Consider the following 11912-nt stretch of genomic DNA (forward strand, 5'->3'; position numbering starts at 1 on the left):
TATTATAAACACTCCAAATCCTCCCGAGTATTCTTTTTTCCCCAAACCCTCCAAGTCCGCAACAGACGAACCCTAAATTCTCTCTCTGAGCAACCCAAAACGCCAACTGAAAAGTCACCAATTCCAAAGCCGTAGAGGACGACGACTGGAGAGGGATTGTGAGCGGCCATGGACGCGCTGAGGAAGCAGCTCGACCAGCTCATGGGGGCCAACCGAAACGGCGACGTTCGGGAGGTCAACCGCAAGTATTACGATCGCGATGTGTGTCGCCTCTACTTGGTCGGCCTCTGCCCCCACGAGCTTTTTCAGTTAACGGTAAATCAAAACCCTTGGCATTTTTTGTTTAATAGCACGAGGCCTTTTGCCGTAATCGTCAACTTTGACGGCGTTTGTTGTTTTCGTTCTCAGAAAATGGATATGGGTCCGTGCCCTAAGGTCCACTCTTTGCAGCTCAGAAAAGAGTATCCTTTAATGCAATTGATTGCTTCAATTTCATTTAATAATTGATGTGCATTTGAAATTCTGAAATGGAAATATTGTTGTTTATACAATTCGATGATACCACTAGGGAAGCTTAACTCTAACCCAGATACGAAGAAGCAAAAGCGAAAGGGACTGATAACTATGACAGAGACCTGGAGGATGTCATAGATAGGCTCATTGTTGAGTGTGATAGGAAAATTACTAGAGCTCTTAAGCGCCTCGAGGATGATGATGCCAAGGCTGCTATTGCCATTTCTGTCTCTGAAGTTACTCAGGTGGTCCATCATTCTATCTATTATCTTTATCGTTTCTTTATATATAAGGTAAAAGAATCTTATAGACTGCCTATTTATTGATTCTTTTGCAATTCCAGACACCAGAGATACTTGAGTTGTCAAAGCAGATCAAGGAGAAGTTGAAAGAAGTTGATCAATATGGTAACCTTTAGATAAATGCTCCGTAGCTACTGATGTCTCTTTTACTTTTGTTATTTTTCTTTTTTCTAGATTGCTATTTCAAATCAAAGCATACCCTATCTTTGGTTTGCTCGATGTTGTGTGTGTTTTTAACAATACATAAATGGTTCACATTGCTTTTTAAGATTTGTTGATCCACTAAAGTCAATGAGTCACTAATATGTATACTTAAATTTTGACTTTTGTACTACATTTCCACAGTTACTTTGACTGCCGATCTTATGTTTTCAAGCCTTTTGTTTCCAGTTTGTCTTTATTTACCAAAAAAGTTCAGTTTCTTATAATTTTCAGTTCTTGAATATGTATTAGAAATTTTATTTTGTGATTCAAATCTGCAGATCTTGAAGGCAAAACTGATCTTAAGATTCGGGCTTTGGAGATAGTAGAAGAACTCAGAGGCATTAGAGCAGATAAACAGGTACATAGTAAGTTATTGAAAACTTTATTTGTATACTGGAATATCTTTTGCTGCTCCAGTGTATTATTCTCTGATGTTGTGGACATGTTGACAAGTTTGTCGGCACCTTGACTTATATGTTTTTCTCCCTATTAATAGTCCACGTTACTTCTGGACGCTTTCAATAAGGACCGGGCAGCTTTACCTCAACCCCTGCCGAACCCACCTCCTTTGGCACCCTTGCCTGTAGTTGTTCCTGATGCAAGAACACAGGAAATGATAAATGAAAAGTTGAAGAAGGCAGAGGACCTTGGTTAGTGAAATGAATATTCAAGTTTTCTGGATTTGGCCTGTCATGTGGTTTATCAATTGAGAATACATATCTTTTTATTAAGTTCAGAGTAAGGACTTTGTTAATTTAACTAGTTAATGCTCTGATACAGCTAGGGCTATTTTATGTCTTAAGAATCAGGTTATATATTGTCCCTAAACCTCTTTAACATCTTCAGGTGAGCAAGGTATGGTTGATGAAGCACAGAAGGCGTTGGAAGAGGCTGAAGCACTGAAGAAGGTATTATTAGATAAGAGAATAATATTTTGGGGATGGTAGTTAAGTGTTTCACCTACTCTACTAACCTTTTAACATCATTCTTTTGTTCTGAGTATGCATTTTTGTGTTCTTTTTTACTTCCTGTAAATGGCTGCTGAGTGACTTCATTATTCTCTGTTTAGCTGCCTGCCAGACAAGAGCCTATCGTGGATTCCTCCAAGTACACTGCTGCTGATGTTCGTATTGTGAGTTCATTTTTCCTTTATCTATACTCATAGATATCACTTTGGGCAAGTGTGAGGAGTAGATTTTCATTTAATATTAGTGTTATACTGTTGTGCAACTCTTGTTTTTTCTTTCAAGCAACTCTTAACTTGTTCATCATGGTGTTGTTTCAGACTGATCAAAAGCTACGCGTTTGTGACATCTGTGGAGCATTTTTGAGTGTTTATGACAGGTAAATGTTGATTTGTGTAGTCCTGCTTGCTACCTTAGTTACTAGCTTTCCTAGGCACGCAAAAATTAGTATTTGGGGTTTCAAGTGCTTCATCTTTTGACCCAACGATTATGCCTCCTTGTCACCAGCAGGCTCTTGTGCCCAGTTTTACGAGGATAACTTTTGCAGCTAAAGAATGTGCGTCTATTTTTGTTTTATGTTTATAGATCATGCTAGCGTCTATTTTTGTTTTATGTTTATAGATCATGCTATTCTTGGCTAGAAAAATTAAGGGGAATCAACGGTACATGAACATGACCTTTTGGGGCTATTACATTTCTGAATTAAATGAATATTCTGATTTTTTTTCCTTGTGGTTTTCAGTGACCGTCGTTTAGCTGACCACTTTGGCGGGAAGCTTCATTTAGGCTATATACAAATCCGTGAGAAGTTAGCAGAGCTGCAGGTAAAGATGATCCATTTTGTAATTATATCTCTTTTTTTGTTGGTTAAAAAATGGGTTGAAGAACTGGAAATTTGTACTGGATAGTGGATACTGTTTCGACAAATACGTTTCTACATTTTGGCCAAAGTAGATCTGAAAATATGTTGTCATAGTATTACATTTTTATCTGCAAAATCTTTGAATTTCATTAAGTTTGTATTCTGAAGCTGTTGGTTCAGGCGCTATGGTATAATGTTTCAAATCTATAGAGATTCAGAGATTCTCATAAATGTGGTATCTGTGAGTATAAAATTTTCTACCATCTTATTCACTGATATAATTATTGACTCTGAATTCATAGTTCTCTGAAGTCAAGTTGTCCAAGTCTTGCACTTATCAGATATTCTTAAGGATTACGAAGCATTTTTGGGGGAAAAAATTATTATATGCTGCGAGGATGTATTCATATACTTTTGTTGTAGGATGTTTTTTGTCAGCGACATCTTTAAGATGGGTGCATGCATAACATATATAGGTTATGAATTAGGAATGGCTTTCCTCACTGTATCGTGTACTGAGGCCACACTGTTGAAGTTCTGTTTTGATATTAGTAAGTTTACTGCCGACAAAGTACTTTCCTTTTTTGAAGAATTTTAAAAGTATGTTGGATTATAGCTTGTGTACCTATGAGAAGAGTACACAATACACCCGTTTGGTTGTAGTCACCATCTATATTTGGCATTCCCTACAATAGTCAAATGACTGTTGAAAAAAGGGATGTTGATGGATATCTAAGTGATTTTTTAAGTCACTGTGAAAGTGTTTTACATGTTGACTTTATCAGTGAGCATCCCCAGTTGCTAATTTTCGTTAATTTTGATCTTGAATGGTGCTTACCAAATATGACCATGTTATATCTCTCCACCAAGAGATTTGGTGTTTCGTGCCATCCTATTAAAAGGTTTGCCGATTGTACTTTTTTGGCTATTTATATTTCAGGAAGAGAGAAACAAGAGTCGTAAGGTTGATAGGTCTGATGATAGGAGGTATGTTATTTTGCTCTTTTAGTCTTATATAAATTTTTATTCATAATGTATTTTTTATGTTAAGTTTAATTACAATTCCTTTTTATTTTATTTTATTTTTAAAATTATTTACCATGTAGATCAAAGGAGCGAAGTAAGGAATGTGACAGGGAATCAAGTAGGGATAGAGAACGTGGAGCTAGCCGGGACCGGGGTAGGGATTATGATCGTAGGAGCAGAGATCGCGATAGGTACTATGATCGAGATCGTGGATATGATCGCGATCGTGACAGAGATTCAGATCGCTCCCGCAATTATGATTCGAGAAGTCGCCGTAGGTCACGCTCACGATCGAGGGAACGTTCCAGGGATTATGATCGCCACAGGTGCGTGCTCTTCCATGGTGGCTGATTTTTAATTAGTTCTGTTTATTTGACATGCAATTAGTTTTTTGTTCTTGGAACTCTAATAAACAAAGCACCAAAACACATGCGATACTTTCAGAAATTATTGTCTTTAATAGGTTTTTTTTTTTTTTTTTTTAGTATTTCTTTACTGAAAAGAGCTATGAGATTTTATTATTTTGAAAATAGGCCTAGTGCTTTTAATTGTTAGTTTATAACATGCCTTGACCAGCATTTTTATGAGAGAATTGGAGGCTTGTCAACCTGTGTACTCTTCCCAATTGTCATTTTTCATAGTCTTGCCTATTAAAGTCATTGGTCTATTAGAGAGGGGCTACCTTTTATTGACCACAAGCCATGCTGGTGATTGATTGCATTAGTGATTTTAGTGATTAAGAGATTTTGCCTTATCCTGTATATGCATGTCGAACAAGTGGATACCTTTTAGTGATCGTTTGATATAATAATTTGTTCTTCCAGGCGTTATGATCGGTACTAGGTGATCCTTGCTGTGCTGCATGTGGAGAAAAGGATGTTTGTGTTCTTATCTAGGTCAGTTTTTAAACTCATGTACCAAGATAAAATTATGGTTATTCCATCGTGTGTTTTTTGCTGGAGTTGAGCTGTTTCTCCTGTGATGGGTGTAAGGACTGCTGCTTAGTTTTTCTCAACTTCGTGTTTAAGAGGTATGTTTGGGAGGTATGTTTTACTTTGTTTTTAAGATATAGCTACCTGCATGTTACTTAAATATTTGGCCGTAGAGGAGTGTCTGATTTAAGTAGTCACTCCCGCTATCTTGAATTCGACTTCAATTAAAGAGACTGGTGGGCTGATTTACAGCATCCGTTGTGATCATTTAGTGTAATCCATATGGATTGATGTGGGTAAGGGTGGTGTCGGAACTTAACTTTACATGATACGCATCAATCCTTGCATGGAAGAGGACGAAAGCTGTCGGAACAATTTTAGGAGTGAAGTTCTCGTTGGCACAAAATTGTCTTGTGCGGTATGTGATACGGATCAGTGATCTTGTGCGTTTAACTTTCTTCTGAACATAAAATGCGTCTGGTGATGTATGACCTATATCTGGCATGAGAAAATTCAATCGACCTCATAACATGGTGGTCAAGTCATGTAATTCACTAACATGTAACTGTTTACAATTTGTCATCAAAGTCTTCGAGTTTTTGCAACTGGTCTTTTACCTGTTTTTTTATCTCGGGGTTTGATTACAGGTTTTTATATTTTAAGATTTTAGTGAAATTATTGTAATGATTAGAAAGTAGTGGTTTAAAATCTCTCGTTGTGATTAGTTGCCCCAAGTGAGATCCTGCTAACATACTGTCGTAAAATGTTTTAATCCACGGAAAATGCTGGCAAACCATTCACGATTTTTAACCGGTTTTGAATTTTTTACAAAAACCATTCATTTTGGTAATGTTATGGGTTTCACTACTTTTTTATTTTTTTGGTGTTTTACTACTCATTATTTTATTTATTGCTCGGTTTTCAGCTGATCTATTCTATAAAAGTGATACTTGTGGCTGATTAAAAGGTAAAATTGGTTTCAAATTCCTTATAAAGTTTTCTTTAATGTTTTGAAATTTCAGGTAGGACGATTTAAAGATGTTCTTGGGGGCAGAAATCTGCTTTGGCAATGTTTTGGGAATGCTTATATTTTGTTTTATGGCTCAAAAATGGAGAAACTCCTAAATGCCGGCCTTAATCTCATGGAGAATATTTCGTGAATATAAAACAAGACTCGCATTTTTCTATGGGTTTTGGAAATTAGTGAAGAAGACTCTGTAAGACTTTCCGTTTGGTGCTCATAGTTATGGCAATGCATAGAGTTCCACTACTATTCTTTTTAATTTATAAAAATTCATTTGTGAATCAATAAATGGTAAAACTGTTCCAAATGTCTTATAAGGTTTTTCAAAAAGCACGGGATAACATTTTTTATTTTTTTTTAGTCGGTTTACAAAAATCATCATTTAATGTATTTGTTTTCACCTTCATCCCACCAAAAGGTTTTGAAAACTAATGTGAGTAATTCCTTTGGTCGTGGGAATTCATTTTGGCTACTCAAAAATGAGTGGGAACTCCTACTCAAAATTCTCAATATTGTTCGTTGTCAATTTATAGAACTTCATGGTTATAATTAGAACTGTTCATATTATAAATCATCCTATGAAGATCGTCTTTGCAAAAAATCAATTAAAACTAAGATCATTTAGTCATCAAACTCTTTAAAAACAAATAATCAGAATTGGTAAAAGCATTATGGACCGTTTATGTATTTGCTACAATAGATTGTTTAAATGACTTTAATTTTAATTTATTTTTTACAGACATGATCTTTACAATGTGATCATAAGCACAAAGCTTTGTGATTAAAATACTAAGAGTTATGAGTAGGAGTTGTTACTCATATTTGAGTAGCCAAGTATTGTTCATGCTTTGGACCTTAATATTGTATTTCACTTATTCTATTAAAATACATTCGTGGCTCAAATCGCTTCCAAATGTCTTATAAAGTTTTCCTTAATTCTTACAGAAAACATTTGGTGAAATTTACAGTTTTCACAAAAATTATGGGTTAACATTCACGGTTTTTGGTTGCTTTTGCAAAATATTACATAAATCATCGTTCAAACTATTTATTTTCACTTTCATTTCACCGTCTAGTTTTAAAAATTAAAGAAGATCTTCCATTGATATTCTTAAGGGTGGAACCTCATTTTAACAATATTTTGAGCCTCACAACTATATTTTTCACTTATTTTTTTAGTTTTCGAGTTAAATATTACATTGAGTATACATTTATTGCTCAAAAAACTGTGAAACTGCTTTCAAATGCCTTATAAAGGTTTCCTTTAAGCTCAATGAAAATACTTCGCAAAAATAAAAAAATCGCATTTTCACAAAAAAAAAAAAAAAAAAGGAAGGTTAATACTTATGGTTTTTAGTTGGTTTTGCAAATTCGTACATAAATCATAGTTCAACATACTTATTTCACCTTCACCTCACCATGGAGTTCTAAAATTTAAGTAAGACTTTCCATTGATATTCTTGAGGATGGAACTCCCCATTTTAGCAAAGTTTTGAGCCTCCCTATTGTATTTTTCACTTATTTTCTTAGTTTTCAACATAGATATTATACTAAATATACATTTATTGATCAATAAAACATAAAATCACTTCAAAATGCCTTATAAAGTTTACCTCAATGATCACGGAAAATATTTCGCGACAATAAGAAATTTGCATTTTTACAAAAAATGTTGGTTAAAACTCACAGTTTTTAGTTGGTTTTGCAAATTTTTACATAAATCATTATTCAAATAATTTATTTTCACCTTCGCCTCACCATTAATTTTGAAAGTTAAGTAAGACTTTCCGTTGATATTCTTGAGGATGGAACCCCATTTTAACAATGTTTTGAGCCTCACTATTATATATTTCATTTATTTTCCTAATTTTCGGTTTAAATATTACACTAAATATATATTTACTACTCTATAAATCGTAAAACCACTTACAAATGCCTTATAAAGTTTTGCTTAAAGCTCGTGGAAAATATTTCGTGAAAACAAGAAGTTTGCATTTTTCACAAAAAAAAGTTGGCTAACACTCTCGATTTTTAGTTGATTTGCAAATTCGTACATAAATCATAGCTCAACCTACTTATTTCACCTTCACCTCATTGTGAAGTTTTCAAAATTTAAGTAAGACTTTATGTGGATATTCTTGAGGATGAATCCCATTTTAACAATGTTTTGAGCCTCACTACTTTATTTTTCATTTATTTTCCTAGTTTTCGGCTTAAATATTATACCAAATATACATTTATTACTCAATAAACCGTAAAATCACTTCCAAATCACTTATAAAGTTTTCCTTAAAGGTCACAGATAATATTTTGCGAAAATAAAAAATTCTCATTTTTCACAAAAAACGTAGGTATTGGTTTTGCAAATTCGTACATAAATCATAGTTCAACATACTTATTTCCCATTCAGCTCATCATGAAGTTTTAAAAATTAAATAAGACTTTCCGTTGATATTCATGAGGATGGAACCCCATTTTAACAACATTTTGAGCCTCGCTACTATATTTTTCATTTATTTTTCTAGTTTTCGGTTTAAATATTATACTAAATATATATTTATAACTCAATAAACCTTAAAATCGCTTCTAAATACCTTATAAAGTTTTCCTTAAAACGCACGGAAAATATTTTGCGAAAAGAATAAATTTGCATTTTGCACAAAAAAATGTGGGTTGGTCATAGTTTTTAGTCGGTTTTGCAAGTTTTTACATGAATCATCATTGAGTCTATTTATTTCACCTTCGGCTCACCTTTAAGTTTTGAAAGTTAAAGTAAGACTTTCCGTTGATATTCATAAGGGTGGAACCCCATTTTAACAAAGTATTGAACCTCACAACTCTATTTTTCACTTATTATCTTAGTATTTGTGTTAAGTATTGTACTGAATATACATTTATTGCTCAAAAAATTGTAAAACCGCTTCCAAATGCCTTAGAAAGTTTTCCTTAATGCTCACGAAACATATTTTGCCAAAAGAAAAAAATTTTATTTTTCACAAAAAAATGTGGGTGTCACGGTTTTTAGTCGGTTTGGAAATTTTTACATAAATCATCATTCAAACTATTTAGGGTTTTTATCACAAATGATCCCTGAAATTGACACACCCCATCAAGATAGTCCTTGAATCCACACAGAAACTTTGACTAGAAAAAAAAAAAAAAAAAAAAAAAAACCAATTAATTAATTTTAATCCCATAGTTACCACTACGAAAAACCCTTATCCTGCTCCAGCTTCTCCATTGTTGGAGCCTGCAAGCTAATCTCCACATCAATGCTCCTCCTCCCGCTCTTCCCCTGGTACAAATACACCATCCCGTCGAGCTGATTGTTCGACCCGCTTCTCATCCCCTCCGGTTTTCCCCATCCAAAATCCACCTCATAGACCTAGAATATTGGCTAGCTCCGCACCGCCACGCAGTTCACTTCCGGGTCCTTCAACTCAAAAAGCTTATGCGAGCTCTCCCACTTCGTGTTCCTCTGATCGACTGTTTCGCGTTGTGCCCCTCGATTTCTGACACACCCCAACCGAAGTCGAGACGTGCTAGCCATCACTTGAGGGTGACGTAGCCAAGTGTGTAATAAAAGTGTATACGATAATAAGAAAAGGTGAATTAATAAAAACCAACTAAAACTTAGCTATACTAAAGATAATACGGAGTGTGTGGAAGTAACTCAGTCAAGCTACAAACGTTTCAGAGCATAGGCATCACAAGTGCAGTCAAACTGAACAAGTACTAATTATACAAACCAGGGAGAAAATCCCTACATTTATTTATAGAAATGTCAAAACCGTTAGGAAGTCCTCGTAAGCCACCAAATATGATCAGCTACCTAGAACTTGGAGGGGCGCAAAACAGAAGGATGAGTGGGCAAAAACAAAGTGTTTGAAAACACATTTATCTTTTCTGAACATAGTAACCCTTCACTGTAAAACCCGTATAGTTTTCAAAAAATAATACTACATATATATAAAACAACGCACAAGAGCAGTGAAACCCAAAATATACCATTTCATAACGTTTAAATCTTGCAAGCCAGGTGTAGAAACAATGTAAGATAACATGCCAGTCGGAGTCACTTAATGTGACATGTACGATTGGAACTATAGCTCATAACCCTAGGCGAGCACACGAATCAGAGTCACCTGATGTGACCTGTACGACATGCTAGGTATAAATATGTATGCTCAAGTGCTACAGTCACGTGAAGGCTGTGCGATAAATCACAGGTCACCTACGAGTCAGAACCACCTATTGTGGTCTGTACGACAGGTTAGCACCAGCCTTGGATCTAAGGTGAGCGTGCAATGCGGGAGGTGAACGATCACGTGAAGGCTAGCCCTAATCCCTGGACGAGAGCACTAATACCGGGTTTGTAAACATTTTGGGATGATGGTGAATGATCACGTAAAGGCTGGTCCTAATCCCAAAATGTTTAAATATTATACTAAATATACATTTATTACTCCATAAACCGTAAAATCGCTTTCAAATTACTTATGAAGTTTTCCTTCATGCTCACAGATAATATTTCACGAAAATAAAAAATTCTCATTTTTCACAAAGAAAAGTGGGTTAACACTCAATAAACCTTAAAATCACGTCCAAATGTTTTATAAAGTTTTCCTTAAAATGCATGGAAAATATTTCGCGAATAGAAAAAAATTGTATTTCTCACAAAAAATATGGCGTCAACACTCACGGTTTTTAGTCGGTTTTTCAAGTTTTTACATGAATCATCGTTCAATCTAATTATTTTCACCTTCGCCTCAACTTTTAGTTTTGAAACTTAAAGTAAGACTTTCATTTGATATTTAAGGATGATACCCCATTTTAACAATGTATAGAGCCTCACAACTATATTTTTTTTTCACTTATTCTCTTAGTTTTTGTGCTAAATATTGTATAAAAAACATTTATTGCTCAAAAAACTGTAAAATTGCTTCTAAATGGCTTATAAAGTTTTTCTTAAAGCTCAGGAAAAATATTTCGAGAAATTAAAAAATTTTCATTTTTCACCAAAAAATGTGGGTTAACATTCACAATTTTTAGTTAGTTTTGCAAATTCGTACATAAATTATAGTTCAACATACTTAGTTCTTAAGACTTTCCGTTGATATTCCTGAGGATGGATGTCACATCCTGGCCCGGGGGGGGACCACTTCCCGGGCCTGCTCCACCACCGTAGCACGATATTGTCCGCTTTGGGCCCCGGCCACGCCCTCACGGTTTTGTTTCTGGGAACTCACACGAGAACTTCCCAATGGGTCACCCATCCTGGGAGTGTTCTCGCGCGCTACTCGCTTAACTTCGGAGTTCCCATGGAACCCGAAGCCAGTGAGTTCCCAAAAGGGCTCGTGCTAAGTAGGGATGAGAATATACATATAAGGATCACTCCCCTGGGCGATGTGGGATGTCACAATCCACCCCCCTTAGGGGCCCGACGTCCTCGTCGGCACACCACGGCCAGGGTTAGGCTCTAATACCAAATTGTCACATCCCGGCCCGGGGGGGACCATTTCCCGGGCCCGCTCCACCACTGTAGCACGATATTGTCCGCTTTGGGCCTCGACCACGCCCTCACGGTTTTGTTTCTGGGAACTCACACGAGAACTTCCCAATGGGTCACCCATCCTGGGAGTGCTCTCGCGCGCTACTCGTTTAACTTCGGAGTTCCCATGGAACCTGAAGTCAGTGAGTTCCCAAAAAGCCTCGTGCTAGGTAGGGATGGGAATATACATATAAGGATCACTCCCCTGAGCGATGTGGGATGTCACAATGGAACCTCATTTTAACAATGTTTTGAGCCTCACTGCTATTTTTTCAATTATTTTCCTAGTTTTTGGTTTAAATATTAAACTAAATACACAGTTAATACTCTATAAGTCATAAAATCGCTTCCAAATGCCTCATAAAGTTTTCCTTAAAGCTCATCGAAAATATTGCGCAAAAAAAAAATATATATATATTTTTCACAAAAAATGTGGGTTAACACACAAGGTTTTTAATCGGTTTTCCAAATTCGTACATAAATTGTCGCCCCATTTATTTATTTCACCTTCACCTCCCTGTGAAGTTTTGAAA

The 11912-nt window shown here is 35.6% G+C and overlaps 1 protein-coding gene across 2 annotated transcripts; it reads left to right on the forward strand.

The window, feature by feature from the left end:
* The first annotated feature begins 25 nt into the window (after positions 1 to 25).
* On the forward strand, positions 26 to 6074 carry LOC137745567 (U1 snRNP-associated protein usp106). Of its 2 annotated transcripts, XR_011069698.2 has the most exons (14): positions 34 to 315; positions 409 to 461; positions 590 to 758; positions 857 to 920; positions 1298 to 1377; positions 1516 to 1669; positions 1866 to 1927; positions 2089 to 2151; positions 2305 to 2363; positions 2727 to 2808; positions 3787 to 3833; positions 3953 to 4198; positions 4697 to 4768; positions 5827 to 6074. XR_011069698.2 is itself a non-coding variant. In XM_068485536.2 (13 exons), the coding sequence occupies exons 1-13, from the start codon at positions 169 to 171 to the stop codon at positions 4713 to 4715; spliced, it is 1245 nt and encodes a 414-aa protein (XP_068341637.1). In that variant the 5' UTR covers positions 26 to 168; the 3' UTR covers positions 4716 to 5409. The 2 variants fall into 2 exon arrangements, 1 of the variants encoding a protein (XP_068341637.1); XM_068485536.2 differs by lacking the exon at positions 5827 to 6074 and having other exon boundaries at positions 26 to 315; positions 4697 to 5409.
* Positions 6075 to 11912: the final 5838 nt, after the last annotated feature.

Source organism: Pyrus communis, chromosome 12 (genome assembly GCF_041283825.1).
Source record: "Pyrus communis isolate YQ-2024b chromosome 12, ASM4128382v1, whole genome shotgun sequence".
Lineage (NCBI taxonomy): Eukaryota > Viridiplantae > Streptophyta > Magnoliopsida > Rosales > Rosaceae > Pyrus > Pyrus communis.